This window comes from Aspergillus luchuensis, chromosome 7 (genome assembly GCF_016861625.1).
Source record: "Aspergillus luchuensis IFO 4308 DNA, chromosome 7, nearly complete sequence".
Classification (NCBI taxonomy): Eukaryota; Fungi; Ascomycota; class Eurotiomycetes; order Eurotiales; family Aspergillaceae; genus Aspergillus; species Aspergillus luchuensis.
Window position 1 is genome coordinate 2,151,379 of NC_054855.1, and position 23,751 is coordinate 2,175,129.

Sequence of the window (23,751 nt, forward strand, 5' to 3'; positions counted from 1 at the left end):
TACCAGATCTATTCCCTCATCCACCAAGAAAGGGGAAGGAAAAAAAAAAGGTCAGTGGTTGTGTGGCTAATGGCACATGCTGGTGAGGAAATCAATCACGGGAAAAAGCGCCCCGCAGAGAGTTACCCTGAGGGTGATCAGCCTCTGGCAAAGAGATTCGGTCGGTTGCATATCAGTATGTTTCTGCACCATCTATCCTATTATCTGCATTCTCGTCACCCTTGTCTAAGATTCACTGGATCTGATTCGAACTCTTTTGCTTGATAAGATACCATAACCTCCGAACATGACATCAGTGACAGGAAGCTTCCTGCTTCCGTCCATCCTGATACCATGTTATTGGACGATACTAAGGATACCATTTACATACATGATCTGGACAGAGAACTAGAGGATATTGAATCAAAAGATAATTGTCTTGATATCCTTCCCGGAGTTGCTGAGCGGATGTCAACTATTCCGAAGTCATTGGTCGCAAATACTACAAGCCCGTGCAACGAGTTGGTCCTCTACACCGAGCCTACATCATTATCAATCCCTAAGGAGGAGGATAATGTACGAAAAGCGCTGATAGCTACACGGGAGCGCGCTAGAAGAATTCAACATAATTCTCATACGCAAGGTCGGGACTGTACCAAAAGCTCAACCGCAAGCGCGACTACGAGTGGCCGCGGTACATTAGAAGGGCCTATTGATGTATGTGGTGAGCCAATGGAAATTGATGTTGATTGCTGGGGCAGCATTCCGTCTTGAATCTCAATGAATGATAATAATAAAAAATGAGTTTTCAATCAAGAAAATTTATAATTTTACAGAATTATAAGCCAACATACGAGTTATCTTGAGATGTTTTTTTAATAATAATCTGTCTTTGTATTTAAATAGATAAATTAGATAAGAAATCGTTATAAAGTTAGATATAAATTCTGTAATATTCTGTCATGGTTTGTAATCAATATTGTAGTTGATAGAAACTTGAAATTCTATAGACATTCTATTTTAATATTTGAATTGTGAACAAAATATCTACAAAAATTATCAGAGCTTAAGAGAAATAATATTATTATAAGTTTATAACGTTCAGATTTACTGGACATATTTTATAAGAAAAAGTTACATAGATATAATTAAATTGTTTAAATTATAATTGTTACAGCGGGGCAGCTGGCTTATTGTGATCCAGCAGGTCAGGTAAGTTATATGGAGTCATAAATCGTGTAAATTGAATAAGATTATATAATTTACTTTAATATTATTTCTTACTAGCCCCCCCCCCCCCCCAAAGCACTATAGGAAGATAGTAATCAATTTAAAAAAAATAATAACTAGTATTTATATATATAGTTAAATTCATGATATTCTTATATTATCCTTAACAGTTCCGATTGCTTGCTTTACAAAAAAGTTAATACATAGGATAATAATATTTCATGAGTTAGCTTACAGGAATATTTAAATATATTCTTATAAATCCTCCTCTAATAATCAAAACTGTAAAAGATAATTATCTAATTAATCTCTAAATTAATAAGACTTCTGAATTGAATAAATTCTAAAAAGATTAAGATATAATCATATTGAAATAGTAGTTATACAAGAAGAGGAATCTAGCTAAGAAAATTATAATTATACAGTTAATTTATAGATCTAGATAAGGATAATTGAGAATATAAAATAATAATATTTTGTATTATAAATTTATTTCTTGGTCTTTTACAGTAGAGAGAATCTCAAGGAAAAAATTATATATATAATAAAGCGACCAGCTAGACCTGTAATACATATGAAAATATTATAATAAAGAAGAATTATATATTATATTCATATAGCTTATATGAAGAATTATTTTATTTAAAATGATATAGAAATAACAGATACTGTCTCTTATTTTTGTCTATTGTTACTTATTAGTTTTGATAGAAATAATATAATAATTGAATATTTATTAATGAATAATCTGTTTTGAATATTATAATTTCCTTTTCTAATAATTAAATAAATACCAATTTATAGAGATATGTGAACTAGTCTTATCAAAACATGGAATAGGAATTACTAGTCTGCATGTAAATTATATAATAATATTTATATTAATTGAATAATATATATATTTTCTAAATTTATATATTAAGAACTAGTAAAGTTTAGGGATTATCCCCTGGTGCCGAGGGTATATTATCTATAGGATAAAAAGAAATAGCTAATATTTAAACAGAGGTCTCAGAAACTTCAGGGATTTATATATATATACATATATATAATTATTTAATTAATGGAAGTAAGAATAGCTAGCTGAATTTTCATAATATAAGATTTTATTTCTTATTTCATAATATTATCTTCTTTTTATTGATTTAGAATTGAATTAGTATATAATAATCTAACAACTCTCCACCTCTTTTATTATGTTAAAACTTAAATTATAAGTTTTATATATACTTTTTAGCCAGTCTAGGTAATAAAATTGTTTACTTATATTCTAGATTTTATTTTATAGAGAAATATTATTATAATTTAGACCCTCGGCGCTCGCCCACTCTGCTCTATAATATTTTTAATTTTTTATAATTTTTATTTTTATTTTTATTTCATATTTAAATTATGCTTATTATTTATTTCTCTTATTTCTTATTTAAACTATTACTATTTTGATTGCTTATTCTTCTTTACGTTGTACTGGGATCTAATAAAAGTTTTTCTAGTTTTTTTCTCTATATCTTATCTTTATAAAGTTAGAAATCCTAGTTCTTGTTTAAATAATATATATTAAGAGACCGTCTTGCGCCTGGTTTTTATCAAGAGATTTATTTCTTTTATTTTATTTTTAGAAAGGTGGAGGGCCAGTCTCTTTATTTATACTTATATTAAAAAGTTATTCTACATTTCTATCTTTCCCTAGGTTTTATACTAATTATTATATATATGAAGAGCCCTGTTTCTTTGTTTATATAAAATTTAAGAATGTATTTTATATTATTTAATTTTTACTTAGTCCTTTATTTTATTTTGTTTTTTAAGTATAAAAATATCACTTATGGCTCTTCTTTACCTGAACCTAATAATAATGATTAATGAAAGAATATTTTTTATTATTTAAATATTTCTATATAGATTTATATTTATTAATTTATTATCTTATAGTTATATCTTTCATGACTTGATTTATATTCATTTATCTTAATTCTTTCTATAAAGATATAGAGACTAATTATTTTTCTTCTCTTTTTCTTTCTCTTTATTAATTATTTTTCATTCTTTTTCTTTATTTTTATTTCTTTATCTTAGTTTTCTTATTCTTATTTTAGTTTTTTTATTTCTGTATTACTGGTTATTTATTCATTTATTTCTGTAGTATTTTTATTTTTAATTATTATATCACTTACTGTAAATATCCCGGCTATCATGTCTATTAATATTTATAAAGTTCTTACTAATACTGGACTTTTATTTAATTTATCAAAAATAATTCATACAAACTTCCCGTATAGACTTTTAACTAATTCATACAATAATCTTTATCTAAAATATAGAGTATAGATTATAGAAGATATATATTATATTTATTATTTCTATCTATTTTATTTAAAGGTTATAGCCGGTAACTTGACTATCTCATAAAAGAATATTTATTGTAAATATTTCTAAAAACATAAACATAGACTTTGTATTATAATAGATATTTTTATTAATATAATTTTTATCTAGTTATAATCTGTCTGCTTAAATCTTGTTACTGGTAATATTATTCCAAAAAATTTATAATTCCTAAAACTAGTTTTTTATTAATTATTAATTCTTATGTAGTCTGGTAAGATTACTGAGAATTCTCTTATAATTTTTATATTTATTAATGAAACTATTGTTTTTTAATAATAAATATTTTTTTAATTTTAAATATACCAGGTTATACTAACTCCAGGGCTAAAAATAAATATACTTGAATTTTATTATAATTTTTCAAGATATACTTATAACTATTAAACAAATCTTTTGGATTTTTTTGGTCTTTTCTTAGACTTACCAGGGGTGTGCTGATTCTGATTGAAATTCCTTCAAAAATTTTCCTATATATATTATAATAATATGTTTAAGTATCGTAATTAATTTCTAGATATTTTCAAAAAGTTTATTTATCTAATTCAGTAATAGAGCTTTTATTTTTCTCTTTTTCAAATATCAAATTTTTCTAAAATAATTTTCATGTAATATTTACTTTCCACATTATCATGTATTATTAAAAATAAAAGCTAGTCTATAACTACTAAATATAACAAATTTATATAAAATTATCAAGACAAATAAGATAGATTACTAGTACTTTTATAATTTGATTTTAGTGGTTTTTAATATAGTTTCTTAGTCAGCTAGTTAATATTAATATTTTTAAAGGTTTCATTTGATTATGTTACTAGTTTGATGTCTGGAAGTAAAAAGTCATAATTTATTTAGTTTCTTATCTTCTGCTAGATATGCATAATAATATTCTAATTTAATTATTAGCTTTTTTTTAATAATATGAATAATAGTTTATCTATTTATACTAGACTACTTAGAGCTTTATTATATCAAATCAATTGATTTTAATTGAATTAAAAAGAAATAACTTATATTTATATTTACAGAAAAATAGAAAAATAGAAAAATCTTAATATAAAATTCCCGATATTATCATATGAATAACTAATTTAAAAAAGATATTAATTTTAATTACTTTATTTATACTAGATATAAGTCTGAAAATAAATTTTTATTATATTATTTATTTATTTTATAGCCCTGTCAGTCTAGAAATAAGTATACTATAGATAATTATTTCTTGATATCTATACATATATATATTTATTTTTAGATTTTATTTATACATTAAATTCTATGGTCAGAGATAATAATCTATAATATATTATGTTATTATATATAATTATTCAGGATTATCCATGTCAGGTATTCAATTTAAATCTTTTAACAGTTATTAATATATTTTTTCATAAATTAATCAAAAATAATTAGAATATTAGTACAGGTCTTATTATTTTTTAAAAATCTAATAATAAAATTCATGTTAATAGTTTATCAAGAGCGCTCAGAGACTGGAAATAACTTTAATAAATTATATTTTTCCACATTATATTTTTATATTTTTAAAATCTTATTTTTTTATATGAATTCCTACTTGTCCTGTATTATATTGAAGATAAAAAATATCTCTAATTATTATTAGATATATTTATTCCCGGCCCAGGTATTTCATTAGTAAAGTTTTATATATCGTTTTACTGCTCTTCATTATCTTTGATATATATTATTTCATTTCTTAATTACTTTATAATAAGTAGGTATTGATGGATATTAATATGATTTTAAAATTTAATCTAATCAAATTTTTACTATTTTTTAATTCAACAAATTAGGAAATATATATAATAATCTCTTCATATTAATAATTAATTATTTTGATTCTTTTTGCGAAAAAGCATTTACTTAATAGATAAAGAAGAAGTTAAATTTACTAAAAGAACTTTTATTATATATCTTCCAGATAACCTTTTTTAATATTCAAGAATATTTTAGGTTTTTATACTTCGTAATTATTTTAATCCAGAGTTAAAGTACAGCTTAATATTTCATATTTTTATATATTTTATAATTATTAATAATCTTTATTATAAATTTTATAATTATACTCTACCATTGCTAGCTTCTTATTAAAGAGATGAATATATAATTAATAGATCTTATTATATTAAAACAGATGTTTTCTGGTATATAATTTAAAGAGTTAGACTTAAGAATAGTTTTTTACATGAATTAAAAAAAATAAATATTAATTGAATATAGAATATTCTTTTCAGTTAAACAAGCTTTCTTAACATTTTTAGGTCTAGTAACACTGGATGTTTTTTAACAAAGAAAAATTATAAAAAGCTTAAATAATCCTGAGAAATTTAGAATGAATTAATAATAAAAATCAATAAGCTTAGTAAACTTATATATTTTCTTGATAATAATAAAAAGCTTATATGTTGAAATTATTTAGATTTCTTTTAAGATTTATATTGATTCATTATCTGGTTTTGGTACTGGATTTTAAATATTTTTTGGTTTTAAAAGATATTCAGTTATATTTAAACATAGTCTTACTTCTTATAATTCAAATGAAGTCTTTTAAATATAGTTTTAATAAATATTATTATAGGGATTTTTATAACCAGATAAATATACAATGCAGATAAGCAGAGCAGAGCTTAGTTAAATATTTTTATAGAAGTTAATTAATATATTTCTAGAAAATATCAGAGGTATTCATAGATTTAAATAAAAATTATTAATTTTTTATATAACCTATATCAGATATATAATTTATTTGTTGATTTTTCTTTTTGGTAATATAGATCTTGTAAAATATAGTAAAATAAAGTGTAATAATATTAAGTTTGATAAATTAATAAATTAATCAATTTTTTAATTTAGTTTAGGGCCTTATTAATTAAAGATAATAAATATTCAGTTTTTATAATAATATTTCATTTGTAATAATTAATATAGAAATATAATTTTTTTTCTACTTTTCAAATAAACGGAATCAAGATTATTACTACGAATAAATATATATATATATATATAAATTTTTTATCTAAATATTTGATAAACTTTTTCTGTAGTATAATTTCTTTTTTACATATATTACATATATTAATAAAAAGATTTTATAGAGATTAGAAAAATTATAATTCCTGGTTTAATTAATTAATACCCGCCCTGTAATATAGAAATAAGATTTAATATTTTTGAATTCAAATAAATATAAGACTTTTGAATATTATTCTAAAGATAAGATTCTCAAAACTAGCTTTGTCGGTCTATAAGGATTTTCCTATATTTTTTTAGAAATATTATAAATAATTATCTGTAACTATAGTACTTTCTTCTCTTTCTAGATTTATATTTGAAAAATAATAATTGATACTTAGATTAAAATATATCTACAATAATATATTTATAATACTCTAATTTTGATATTGTTAGAGCGGGTCAGCTGGCTTACTGTGATCCATGGGGGTAACACACAGTCACAGATCATGTGAAATAGGCGAAGTTATATAATCTACTAATAATATATCTTACTGCTCCCCGGCACCTAGAAAGAGTAGTAATTAATTTAAAATAGAATAATAATTAGATTTATATATAATAAATAAATTTATTATATTTTTTACTGTATTTAAATAATTCTAATTACTCTTTTTAATAAGAGACCTGATAAATAATTAATAATAATTTTTTTAGAATACTATACTAGAAGAAGATTTAAAAAAATTCTCTAATAATTTTATTACTAGATTTTTTTCTTAATGATTAAAACTGCGAGCAGCAAATACCTGATTAATATAAAATTAATTAAATTTCTCAAGTTATATAAGTCCTTTAGTAATAAAAATATTATAATAATAAAATAATAATTATATAAAGAAATCTTATTAAAAAATTATAGTTATAGAAATAACTTATAGATCTAAATAAGATAATAAAAAATATAAAATAATAATATTTCAGATTATAAAGTCCTTCTATCAGTCTTTTATAATAAAGAAAATTCTGGAAAAGAAATAAAAAGAATTTTATATATTTAATAAAATTATCAATTAGACTTATAATAGATAAAAAATATTATAAAAAAGAAATAGCTAAATACTGTATTTATATAATTTATATAAAAAATTATTTTATATAAAATATATACCACTTCATCTAAAATAATTTAAAAATAATTAATATTATCTTTTATTTATATTCTTTACTACTCCTTCAGTGGAAGTAATATAATAAAAAATATTTATTAATAAATAACTTACTTTAATTACATTATAATTTTTTAATAATACAATAATTCTATAAATCTGTAAAAAATATAAACTAATACTATTAAGATATAAAATAAAAAACTATTAATTTATATATAAATTTATATAATATATTTATTAATAATATATCTAACTTTCTAAATTATATATTAAAAATTAATAAAAAAATTATCTGCATACCCGGGTACAGAAAAAAATTTATAAAAAAATCTTGAAATATTTTAAGAAGTTGTATTATATATAATTTCTTATAATATATTCATAAATAATAAAAAATATTTATAGTAAAGCGAAAGAGTACTAGAAGATTATTTTAAAGAAATTATAATAATTTAGATAATATAAAATTCAGAAAATATAAAAAGGATTTTAAAATAAATTTAAATAAAACAGAAAAAGGACTTTTAAATAAATAAATTTTATATTTAATATCAAATATTATTTATACTAAAAGCTGGAATATATAGCAGCTTATTATCTAAAAAATATAATATAAATAAAAAATAAAATATTTTAGTTTTATATATAACAGTAGTACTAAAACTCTAATTATAAAAAAATTTAATTTTATTAATAATATATAAATAATGATTAATATATCTAAAGATTCTGTACTGGTGTATACTTTAATAAATTATAATATATAAATGAATTTTATAAACCAGTTATAGATAAAATAATAATTAAATTTATATAAATATAGATTTTATTTATATATAAATAATAAAAATAAATATTATGTCTGAGCTTCTGGATAAATATAATAATTTTATAAATATTTTAAAAAAAATAGATAAATAATTTTATATTATAATTTAACTATGATTATATAATTGAATTAAAAACAGGAAAATAATTTTTATATTAACTAATTTATAATTTTTCAGACACTGAGCTCCGGATCTTATATAAATATATTATAATTATATTATAATAAAAATAATTTAATTTTATAAAGTCCGTAAATATATTAATTCTATTTATTTTTAAGAAAAGTAATATATTATATCTTTACACGGATTACTGTAGATTAAATATAGTTATTTTTAGAGATTGTTACTTATTATTTTTGATTAATGAAATTATAAATTATCTTAATAAGATTAAGATCTTTATAAAGCTTAATCTATATAATATCTATCGTTATATTTAAATTAAAAAGAATAATAAATCGAAAACTACTATCTATATTTATTATATTTATTATAAATATATTATAATATTGTTTAATCTAGTTAATATACCTGCTATATTCTAGAGCTATATAAATTATATATTTAATAATTTATTTAATATTCACTATATTATATATCTTGATAATATTCTTATATATTTATAAAATTATAAGAAATATATTAAATATATACGGGCAGTACTAGATTATCTAAAAAAAATATTAGTTAATAATAAAGATCTTCAAATATAAATTTTATATACAAAAATTATATTATAGGTTTGAAATTAGGCCAGAAAAGGTCTTGATAAAAAAATAAGTTAATATAATTTAATCATAATTAGAATTAAAGATTATATATGAAATCCTGGTATTTATAAAATTTATAAATTTTTATAGATAATTAAGAATTACTTATTATTATAGAAGTATTTAAGCAATAATACTATTATTTAAAAAAAGTAAATTCTTACAAATCTGATTATACTAATCTTAAAATCTTTTTAAGTCCTGTATTTAAAAAGCTAAGCCTTTAGTAAATTAAATAAATAAAATTATTTATAATATTTAATTTTATAGTTAAGTACCAGCCCGGGGGGAAACATCCTGTAAATATATTTAATTATTATTTAGATCTTATATTTTTACTAGAAAAGATAAAATAAAATTTACTATTATTTATATTATAGATAAAATTATTAAAAAATTAAATAAATCTAGAAGAATAAACAGAATTATTAACAAATTATTAATAGAGAATAACTTAAGTAGCTGTACAGAAAATTAGTTAAATACTAAAATATATATTTATAAAAAAGAATACCTGCAGGTATAAAAATATATTTATAAATAAAAAAATATTAATAATAATATAGAAATTTTAGATCTTCTGGTACTACAGATATATATATATATATAAAATAATTAAATCTAAGATAATAATATTTTAATTTAAAAAATTTTATAATAAATTTATTTTATAAAATATAGAAAAGGAACCCGTGGGTATGAGAATAAAAAATTGAAATTTTTATAAAAAAAGAAAATAATTTAATCAAGAAAATAAATATATAATAATTCTGACCAGCCTAATAATAAAATAAAAAATATTATAAATAAATCATGATATATCAGAGGACAGGTATTACTAAAAATAATATATTTTTCAAAATATTTAATATAAATATTAATAGCATAATATGCATGCTGAGATAAAAAAATATATATATAAATATATAGTTTCTATTAAAAAATTTAAACTTATTATTATATTTTTTATAATAAACTGGAACTGCTACTATAACTTGATAAATTCAAGAAAATAATAATTATAGATTTTATTATAGATTTAGCCCCAACTAAATAACAAGGGAAAATTTATTATATAATTCTAGTAATAATAAATATATATATTAAATTTTTATTTTATTTATTTTACCAGAAAAATATCACAGCTCTATAATTTATAAAATTAATATATATATACCATGCTTATCCTTGAAAATATAAAAAAATTAATAATTAATAAAAAATTATCTTTATAAATAAATATTAGATAATCCTGTATTATTATATAAGTAGTTATAAAAATTATTAATATATTATGTCTAAATAGATAAATAATTAAAATATTAAGATTGAATTATTAAATATTATTTATAAGTTTACTTAAATTTTCTCTAGAATAACTAGATTTAATGGCTTCTAATAATTCAAATAATTTATAATAATATAATCTATAATATTATTAAAACTATATTTTATAAGATACTGATAGGCTTTATATCTTAATTATAAATTAATATAAATTAAGAATTTTTTAAATAAAATATTTATTATTAAAAAGCAGGCAGATATCCTTGCTAGAATTAAAAAAAAATATTTAAAATTTTATTATATAAAAAAAAGTAATAGTGAAGTAATATAATTATAAATAAAAAAAAACTTTTCAAATAGAATAGGAGGTTGTAATATAAATTAAAAGTATTATAATTATTAATTTAAATATAAAGCTTGATTACTGATAAACTAGATTTTTCTTAATAATTAATATTTAGAAATTAAAGTTATATAAATTATAATTATTACTAAAATATAAAAGCTTATATCTAGTTTTTTATATTTTACTTTTAAAATTATATTATTTCTAAGTAGATAAGTTTGATTAATTATTTCTGATATAAATAAATAGATATTAGAATAATCAATAAAGAAAATTCTTATATATAGAAATATAAAAATCTATAAAAGATTTTTAATAATAATAATATAGCTACAGTCTTAAGAAAAAAATATTTAGAAATTCTTTATAAATATTGAAGATATACAGGACAACTAGAATTAATTATTTTAATTAATATTAAAAATAATATCTATTCACCAGTAAAAATAATATAAATAACTAATATTATATATTTTACTAGCCATGCTCTACAAGGACATATTATATATATATATATATTTATATTATTATTTAATGATTAATTACTTATACAAAAATAAAAGAAAGTGCTGAAATATATTTAATTATTTATTTAATTATATATAAATATAACTAGAAGAAGTAATTAATAATTTATAAATTAATTAATTAATATTTTTATATTATTTTTTTATAATTTTATATATATCTGAATAAAGTATTCTAAATATAAAAAAACAATAATATTAAATTATATTTATTTATTATTTTTCTAATTAGATTCCTGGAACCAGCAGACTGTATACTAGAAATTAATATTATTATTTTAAATATAATCTAGTATAAGATATTACTAGACTATATTTAATAGAAGTAATAAATAATTATTAAATAATAATACTCACCGGGGATTTGTTATATTAGTTAATCTAATATTATATTTAATATATCCAGCAGGGATTATATAATGAAGATTAATATTAAAATAAGATTCTATAAAAATAAAATATTAATAATATTAGAAATATACAAAACAACTACAGCACATAAAAAAAGGAAAATAATAATAATAATAATAATAATAATAATAAATGAATAAAATAGATACAGCAGGTGAGACAGGTATAATAAATAAAATAAATATAATAAAAATATTAATAATAATAATAATAGCAGTGCAGATAATAATATAAATATAAATAATATATTAAATATAAAAAATAAACTATTTTTATTAACTATTTTTATAAATATTTTAATAAATAGTAATATAGCCACATATTTTTAAAAAAGAATAAGAAATTAGTAATCTAATATAAAAACACGCATAATATATAACTAAGTTATATATAAATTTAAAATCTATTCAATACAGCTATTTTCCTATATAAAATATAAATCATATATTTTTATTATATGAATTATTATATAAACTACTACCTACGCAGAATAATAAAAAAAATATATTAAATAATTATTTTTTATCAAATAATAAAGGGAAATGTGTAAGCAAGTTATTATATATAAGAAAATAGAAATAATATAAAGAAATATTAAAAATTATTATTACTAAGTAAGCAAGCCAGTATAGTGATATATTCTAAAAAAGAAAGTAATAATTATATAATAAAACCCCTGATCTTATATAATTTATTATTATAAATTAAATATAATAAATAATAAAGCTATTTATAAATAAGTTTTTACATTCTAAGATACAGGACTGTAAGATCATATTTATTATTTTATATTAACTTATTGTAAAATAATATTATATTCTTACAGGCGGGGCCCTAGAGTAAAAGATATATGTTTTATTAATAATAAGAAAAATTATAATTCTAATATTCTAATTAAGCAGATTATTATAATTTCTTGATTTTCTAATTAAAAAATATGAAAATTAAATAGATTACTTTACAGCGGCAGGGACGCAGTCTCTAGAAGAAGAAAACAATATTAAAATAAATTAATTAACTTATTATAATTTATAGGGGTAATACACAATCATGAATTATATAAAATAGATAAAGTTATGTGATCTGCTTCTAATAATATATCTTACTACTTCTTGGTATCTAGGAAGAGTAGTAATCAGTTCAAAGCAGAACAGTAGCTAGGTTCACACATAGTAATTGAACTTAGTATATATGATATATAATTAAGTTACACTAAGTAGTCAAAAGTCTCGGGACACTCAAAATTTCTTCAATTTCTAACACCAATAACTCTCTCAAATATTGAGATATAAGTCTCTAATTCTGAGTATATATAAATAACTATTATCTTTATATATAAATATAATAATTAGTAAGTAATATTCATTTTTTAAGAAATAATCTATAATAAATTAAAATCTTTACTATTTTTTTCGACGCGAATATATTGAAATTTTTATATAATATATTATTTCTTTTATATTTTTATATTACTTTTCAATTGATTCTACATATTTTTATATATATTATTTCTTATAAAACTCAAAATTGATCATTCCATGAATTTATAAAAATATGGATATAAAAATCTTTAATTTTTTTTTTTAAATTTTATATGGGAACCCATATAAAATATATAATTCTTTAATTTTGATTATATTCAAATCTGTATAATTTTATATAAAAAAATTATAAAAAAAATATTTTGGTAGAATATTAATCTTTTAATATTTAAATATAATAATATTATACCAGGTTTAAAATCCACTATATCATATAAATTTATCGAGATAAATAGATTAGAAATATATGAGTTTTGGTGTGATTTGGGGGGTTGTCCCGAGACTTTTGAACACTTATTGTATATATAAACTTAATATTTACTTAATATAATTATTTTTTTATATAGTATATAAATTATATATTTTATTATATAAGTTTTTATATAAATAAACCACCACCCTTGCAGAACAGTAAGAAAGCTATATTAAATAATTATTTTTATAAAATAATAAAGAAAAATATGCAAGCAAGCCATTTTATATAAAAAATATAAATAATATAAAAAGATATTAGAAATTATTATTATTGAATAACTAAGCCAGTATGATAATATACTATAATAAAAAAATAATTATAAAAAGATAAAAAGGAATCCCTGATTTTGTATAACTTATTATTATGATCTAAATATAATAAATAATAAAATTATTTATAAGAAAATACTACCTTTCTATAATATAAATTATAAAACTATATTTACTGCTTTATACCAGCCTGTTATGAATATATATATATATATAATATTATATTCCCGTGTGGAGCCCCAGAGTAGGAAATATATATTTTATATTAATAATAAGAAAAATTATGATTCTAATACTCTAATTGATTAGATCATCATAATTTCTTATTTTTTTAAAAAAATTTATAAAATTATACAAAATTTTTCTACAGCCGCGGGGACACACACAGCTTTTAGAAAAAAAGAATAATATTAAAACAGATTAGCTGGCTTATTATAACTGAGCAGATTTTAAAAGTAATATATAGTTATAGATTATGTAAAATGAATAAAATTATATAATTAAATTTTATTAATATATTTTACTACCTTTCTAGTACTACAGGAAGGTAGTATTCAGTTCAAAGTAATACAGTAACTAGGTTCATACATAGTAATCAAACTTATCACGTCTCTTACTCTACCCTAACAATATATAATTCTTAAGGTTTTAGTAATTATTTGATCTATTAAATATTCAGTGATATAGTCTTTATCTTTTTTCTATATATATATATATTTATATTGTCGCAATACCTGCTTTATTTCTTATTTATATAATTTTATTAATATGTTCTGGATAAGATTATTATATTATTCATTGCCCAAATGTTATCTTGCTAGTTGCTTTTATTAATATTAATATAAAGTAAAATATAATATTACTAATATTATTTAAAAATATAATCCCTGCACGGTCCAGGCAGGACATGTAAATTTCTCAAGATAAATCAATTTTAATAATTATTTAGTCCTATTATTCAAGTATTAAAGTTTTGGTAAATTAAGAATTAGATTAGAATAATATTAATGTATAATTAAATTCTATTATTATTTCTTATATGATCAGCAGTTGACCAGCTAGTTTATAAGTTATAAAATAATTTATATAAGATCAATAGTGATCTTATAGTTATACTTTTTATATATAATTTTTTTCTCAGAAACCAATGATCTAAAAATATTATTATTATTAATAATCATATTAACCAGGGCCTCTGCTTCAGGATTTTGATAATTATAATTTTGATATAGTTTATATCAAATAATATTAATCAAATTATGATTAACTATATATACACTGCAGATATTTATGATTTTATAAGAAAACTTTAATATTTAAATATCTTTCTACAGCTGCAGATTATAAATATTATATCTAAATAATTTCATTATTAACAAGACCCCGGAGGATTATAGTACTAAAATATTAATATTAATATAAAATAGGTTATACCTTTAAATTTATTTTCTCATTAATAAAACAGTAGACCCAGAGTAATTTCTTCTAAGTATATCTTTTAAAAGAAATTATATCATTATACAAAGACAGCCCTGTAAGATCTGTATATATATAAATTATTTATAATATATGATATTTTAAATATAATTCTTGGATAATCATTACATTAAGATCTTAGAGTTTTTCTTATTAAAATATATTATGACTGGAAGACTGTCCTAATAGTTAATTTATAATATATTAATTATAATATAAATATTTATAATAATTATTATTAATAAAATTATTATTAAAATTAAGACAGACTTTTTGCTTTACTTCTGTTATTATTTACATTAATTTGTTTATCATTCATTTTAATAATAATTTATTTATTCAATTTCATTAATCTGGATGCTCAGGGGCCCTGTATAAAAAAGCTTATTGCTAATGTATTATTATATTATTATTATTACTATTTTCAATAATTAAATAATAAAAGCAGGCATCTTCTGGTAAAATTATTTATAAATTATTTTGATATTCTAAAATGAATTTTATTTAATACCCTAGGTTTCAGCACAAGACTTTCTATAGAAATATTCAATTTATAATTGATCTTAGAAGTTTTTATAGTTTTATAATAATATTTATTTAAAATAATTATAATCTTCTTAATTTTTAGATAAAATTATTTTATATAAAATCATGGACTAAGTCCTCAGCTACAAAAGGTAATAATAATATTCTATATATTAAATATAATAATATTAAATAATTTACTTTTTATTATATATAATACTAGACCATAAAATTAGGAAAAGATCTAATAATATAATTTAATATCTCTAATAGACTAATAAATTATTTCTAAGCATATGCTCTTATATTCTTAAGTATAATCAAAATATAGTATTTCTCATTATAAAGGATATAGTATATGTTAAATTTTACTTATTTCTATAAAAATAATTAATATTTTCATGATTTTAAATTTTATAATACTGTATATAGAATACAGTGATTCCGGTTATAGTTTAAAATATAAATAATATTATTGAGCAAAATTTCTGTACAGATATTCCAGCTGATAATATAATTATAATGAAATTTTATTATTGATAAAAATATAATATTTATCTATAATTCTTTTCTAAGATTTAATTTAATTTTAATATAATATATTCTTTAGCATGGCAGTCTAGTAATAAGTATTAATAATAAATAAATATTTAATTAGTCATCTTAATAATTCAAAAGCTTACTTTTCCTGATTATATAAATATTTATATTAACAACAGTTATAATATATCTTTAATACTTATAATACTATATCTGTATCTAAAACTTGAATGTGAAGAATAAATATATATATAAAATATTTTATATTTTAATATTATATATCATACAAAAATATATTATTACTTAAGAAGTTTATCCAGCTATATACTTATAAGTTAAAATCTTAGAAGCTTATTAAATCTTTCACCCTTTAGTAACTAGAATTTTTAGAATATATATAATATATTATAAACATACTTTATTTACTAACAGTAATACTAGTATTTTATTTTTAAATAACAGTCTCAGCGCCAGTTTTAATATAATAATTAGTATATTTATTACTAGAAATTCTTTTATAATCTAGAAGTTACTGCAGGACAATTCTCTAGTTAAAATATTAAAGATATATAAATTATATAATAAAATCTTATATCTAAATATAAATTCAGATGATAAGAACCAGAGGTATATTAATTCTAATAAATACTGAAATATATATTATATACATTATATCAAAGTCTGCAAGGAAGCTAATACTATAAGATTTCATAATCATTATTATTTTATAACCACCTTTATACTACTTTTATTAATATAAATATAAGATTAATTAATATTAAATTGTTTAATATTATTTATATACCTTCTTCAAGATTATTATCTTTATATATAGGAAGGATTTTTAAAATAAGTTATTTAAGCTTCTTCATCTTAGAACTAAATAAATCTACTGGATTTTTTTTGAAAGACTAAGTAAAATCTATTTTGACCTTTCATAAGAATATCAGATTTTACTTAAAATTCTTCCTTGCAGCTAGCTGTTGATTATGTTTTCTAAAATAATAATATAATAATCTACAGGCAGCTGTCTTTAGTAGCTTATTTAAAAAAAGAATAAAAAATATAATATAGAAATAGCTTTGAGAACTATACACTATATTACATGAAAAACTTTGATAATATAATAAAGTATATAATATTAAATCATAATTATAATTTCAATAATATCAGATATTGTCTTCTGATTTTTTAATATTTTATATAGATTATATGAAGTAATTATACAAAAGCCGAGAAATTATGATTATAATATTATATATATATATATATATATATTTATGAATTTAATTTCAATATTCTAAATAAGATTGAAAATGAAATTTCATAATATAAGGATTATATGAAACAGATATAATAATTTATTATTTATTAAATAGATTAAGCTGTATTTAATAAAATTAAACTTGAATATTTATATTGATTTTCATTATTTAACATTATCATGCGTGTATCAGAATTGAAAATAATTACACTAAATATTAAAATTCCAGATAAAAATACAGATATTATTCATATATTAGATCAGAAAAATATCTATTAAGTAGATTAAATTAATTATTATTACTTTTAATTTTATTATTACTGAGTATATATCAGGGTTGTATTATAAATAAAATATAAGAATTAATTAAAATTTTATAAGATATGAATTATAATCTAATACTTCTCAGTGATATTTTCCAATATAATAATAACTATATATCAGTTATTAAAAAAATAAATCTCACTAAATAAAATTAAAAATTATATAAATATAAACATAAGACATTATTATAAATTTTGATTACATTAGAGATTGAGAAGATCATAACAAAATATCTAGTTTACTAGAAAGTATAAATTTCTTTTAAAGAAATATAATATATATTTATTATGAAGATAATTTGTTTTTCTATATTTCTATAGTATAAGCTTGTAATGTCTAATCTAATTATGAAAATGTAGAATTATAATAAATCTAAAGATCGTATCCTATATATCTAACAAAATTTAGTCTTATAGAATATTAATTATGAAATTTATATAATGATTCTTAAGGCTTATATAATTATAATTATAATTAATATAGAAAGATACATGTAAAATCATATAGATAAGTTAAATATATATGATATATCTTTAATAATATTTATTATAGAATTAAATTTGAAATATTATTGTGGTTAGTATTTTATAAAATATAATATAAAATATGATTCATCTAAATTTCTTATGAAGTAATCCATGGTATATATAATATTATTAAATAATAATAATTTATAATATTACTTAGAATAATAATACTTACTATAGTATCTTACAATATTTTGTATGCGTAATGTATTTTTCTTTTGTAAATTAATTAATTAAATATATTATTACTGGAATCATATACAGCAGATATAGAGATAAGTTTAGAACTATCTTAAATTTATATTTTATCTACTAGCTACTAGAAGTTCTATACAGATCAAATTTTTCTTTAATTTATTTATAATATATTAATTAGTATTTATTTCATGATATATTCAATTATATAGAATCTTTTTTATTTTACTTTATTTATTTTTATAATACTTTTACATCTGCTCCAACTTTCTCTATTTCTTTCATGGATTTAACTGTCTTTACAAATATAAACATAAAATAAGATATATCAATATTAATTATAATTAATAATGTAGTATCTTCAGTCAAGTAGAATATATATGTAGTTCAATTTCATTATAAAAGGTTCTTAATAATGCTAATCTTGTTATTCTAGTATAGGAAAAAGACTTAATGAATTGAAGATTGAACCAAATTAATATTAAGTTATAAATTACAAAATATTCCATATCAATTTAAATAATAATCTTATAATAAATTTTTATATATAATTTATTTTTTTAAAAAGCAGCAGCTCCAGACTAATACTATAATTAATAATTAATTTAACTACAACCCGTCTCAGAATTTTAATATTTATATTTTAGAATAATTCATAGTAAATAATATAAATTAAAATTAATAATAAATAAATATTTATAATAGATACTTCTAGTCTTATAGAAATATCTAATGCTACGATAATTTTGTACAGTTCAGAAATTTAAATATTATATAAATTTATTTTTATAAAAGTCTTAACTAATTATAATACTAAAATACTAAAATTAAAATTAAATAAATTCTATTATAAAATTATATTTTTCTTTTGAAGAAAACAGACTTAAAATAATCTTTTTAGATATATTTAAGATGAATTATGTAGTTATATGAAAACAGCATTATAGAGTCTATATAAGTATAATATTATTATTTTAAATATATATTTCTAATAAAATTTCCAGATAATTATCATATAAAGATTTTATATATTTCTATTAAAATATATTATAATTCGAAGAATATTCTAGTAATTAACTTATAATATATTATTATAATATACTTATTAACAGTTCCAAAAAAAATACTATTATTATTACCAAAATCAAGAACTAAAAAATTATATTTATTATTATTAGGATTACTTTATTTACTGCTTTAATAATAATATCTTAAATTAATTTTATTAATCTGGATAGCCAGTGGTGCTGTTTTCAAAAAATATATTATTATTTATTTTATTTATTTTATTTATTTTATTTATTTTATTTATTTTATTTATTTTATTTATTTTATTTATTTTATTTATTTTAGTAACAGAACCAGGTGTTTTCTAATAAGATTATTTATAAATTAATATCATTTAATTTCATAAGATTTAAGAATAATTTTATTTGATATCTTTAGATTTAATAAAATTATTACTCGACAAAGAATTAACTTAAGATAAAATCTTCCAAATTTTATAATTCTAAATATAATAAATAATCTTATTTAGAATAATTATAACTCTTCCCTTATTTTTGAATAAGATTATTTATTTGATATAAAATACTAAGTTATTAGTCTCATAAAATAATAATATGTTATATTAATTTTAATTAAATTATTTATTATAATTTTTTACATATATAATACCCAACTAGAAGAATCATAGAAAATTAAATAATATAATCTTATATTATAATTAATTATTTCTAAATAAAGGTTTTTTTTACAGGTATAGTTAAAGATATATTATTTTAATATAATACATATAATAATTTTTATTTTTTATATAATATATACAGGCTGGGTACTTGTAGTAGTATTAATATATAAATTTATAATTTTAATACATATAATATAATATAAGAAAATACACTGACCTGAATTATAAATAAAAATATAAAAATAATTTTTATAAATGAAGCTTTTATATAAATAATCTAACTAATAGTTAATTTATTGATTAATATATATTTATATTATATCTATAATTAAAGAATAAATATTATTAATTTAACAGCCATATTACTACTAGAATAACTGGCGGAATTACTTATATATAGAATTATATAATATATATATAAAGAGATTTATAAATATAAAGCTTATATTTCTTTTAAAAAAATTTATTTTTTATTTTATATAAGAAATATTATATTTATCTGAGATTCTATCTATTAAATTCATTTATCATTAGAAGAATATAGGATTTTATTTAGCTATATTATATATTCTTATAAAAATAATATTATTATAATATTTTTTTCTTTATATACCCAGCAAGAGGATCCTATTATCAAATTAAATATATAAAAAGTAAGATTACTAATAATATTATTATAATCTTTTAAAAGAGTATTATTATTATTATCTTATATATAAAGAATGAAAAACCTTCATATTTTATTATTTTAAGGCTCTGAATTAACCTAGAATCTATATTATAATAATTTATATGTTATTTTATAAATTAGATTAAAAGATCTAACTCCTAGTACAGACCTGTGATTATTTATAAAAGATCTTAATTTATATATTTTTGTATATATATTTGTATGTTATATTTATTTTTTAACTAGTAATATAATTATTAGTAAATTCCATATACGAATTAAAAATAATTTTTCTCAATAACTCTTTTCCAGAGTTTGGATAAATATTTATAATAAATTAATATTTAATTAGCTTATTAATATTTCAGAGAAATTTTCTTTCTTAATTCTTAATTAAATTAATATTTGTATTAACCAGAATCATAAAGGATTTATAATATTTACTTTTATATTTACTTCCAGGACCCTGACCCAGGGATAATTATATATATATAATATTTTATATTTTTTATATTATATATGCTAAAAAAATATATTATTTTTTTCAATTAGTCAAGTATTGGGTTCTGTAATATTTAGAATGTAATATTGGATATTTTATATATATATATAATTATAGGTTTTCTGCGAGAAATTCTAGCTTAATTTGAGATTGAGATTTTGATAAAGGTTGATTAAAACAAATTAATAATTTTTATATAGATTTTATTTAGATTAATTAAAAGAAACTAGTATCCTCCAAAAGTATATCTATTAATATTTTCAAAAAATTAAATAATTATAAATGATTTTATTTATTTACTGTTTATAATTATTTTTATAATTCTTTTATCTTCTTTTAATGTTGTGTAGCCATAACATTATAAGAATCCATCAAAAGAATTATATATCAAAATTTATATGTACAAGCAAATAATCTACTGCAGAATACTAATAACTTTTAATAAAAAATAATAAATAAAGATCTCTGAAAAGCATATATTTCTGAATTTATTAATAAATTAATATTTTTTATAAGTAATTCTGCTAAATTATATTCCCAAATAACAAATTTTATTTAAAAATTTTATTTTAATTTCTTAATCATTATTTCTGGTATTATAATGGTAGACTAGGTTCTATTAATTCTTATAATATTAATTGAACTAATCTTTACTTGCTTAATATAATATTAATCTTTAATTATATATTCTAATTCACTGGAGAGCCTATTTTATAAAATTTTAAAAAGATGAATTATTATTATATTATTTTTAATTAAAAATAAATATTGATCATGAGTAATAATAATACAGAAATTAATCTAGCTTTAATCATGTTTATTAAATTAGATATCCAATACTTCAAAGCTATATTTAGTTTAATAAATTATTTTAAATTAATTTATACAGACAACCAGTCTATCATCATTTTAATTAAGAATCATAAATTCTATACATATATAAATCATATTTTTATTAAATAGTACTTTATATATTATAAAATATATATTAAAAATATCAGCTAACAGTCTTATTAAATTATTTAAATATTTTATATACTTCTGCTTTATTAAGTAACTTAATATAATATATTATATTTAATATCTTATTTAATATTTCTGTATCTATATATCTTTTATTTTCTATTTGAGAAATATAAATAATCTCACGTCTTTCTTTTATATATAATATTACTGATTACATCCCTGCTTATGAAGAATGTAAAAGAAGATTATATAATCTCAGATCTAGTTATTTAGTCACCTTCCCATATAGTTAGTGTAAGGACTTAAATCCTTATAACCCTTGCGATTAGACTATCACGAGGAATATCCATACTGATAACAGTCCTATCATGAGACTTAGTTAATATTATTATATAATCCACGGGCTGCCCACAAATACTTTATTATTCATGAATAAAGAATAGGATAGTAAATAATATTATTTAAAAAAATAACCCCTATATTAGACTTTTATAAGTAAAATATACTCTTTATATTATCTCAATATACTTATTCTTATAATCTTATTACTTAAAACCCCGTGAGATAGTCTATTAGATTATATTTATATAAAATATTAAAAAACTGCACCCGTAAGTAGTCTTTTAAATTCTCTGACTTATTAATCTATAAAAATAATATAAAAATAATTATAAAAAAGCCTAGGAAAGTACAAATCTCTTTACATAATTTTTATGAATAACTTAATTTACTTAAATAGATTATAAATCTGGAGTTAAAACTAAAAATTATTATAAAATTTAAAAGAATCTACAGGAACCTGAGTAATTTTTAAAATTTTATTATAAATTTTAAATATTCTAATATCTGTATTTATTTTTTATAAGATAGTAAGTATTATAATACTTATAATTATATTATTTACTAATTAATTATTATTTAATAGAAGTCTACTGCAGAGATAAATAACTGGAATAAGAAATAGAAAGTATATATTATAATAATATATTTAGATTATATTTTTAATAACTTCTAGAGAGGAGAAACCGCGAGTATTTATTATAATTATAAATAAAAAAGTCTCTGTAAATTTCTAGAAATTTAATTAAGGAAT

General features: G+C 18.0%; 1 protein-coding gene across 1 annotated transcript; it reads left to right on the top strand.

Annotated features, from left to right (window-relative positions):
* Nucleotides 1-69: 69 nt before the first annotated feature.
* AKAW2_70747S (uncharacterized protein) lies at nt 70-753 on the top strand (the record flags this gene model as incomplete). Its single annotated transcript, XM_041683363.1, has 2 exons — nt 70-175; nt 269-753. 2 exons carry the CDS (start codon nt 70-72, stop codon nt 751-753), a joined length of 591 nt encoding a protein of 196 aa, XP_041547631.1.
* Between the last annotated feature and the right edge of the window lie 22,998 nt (nt 754-23,751).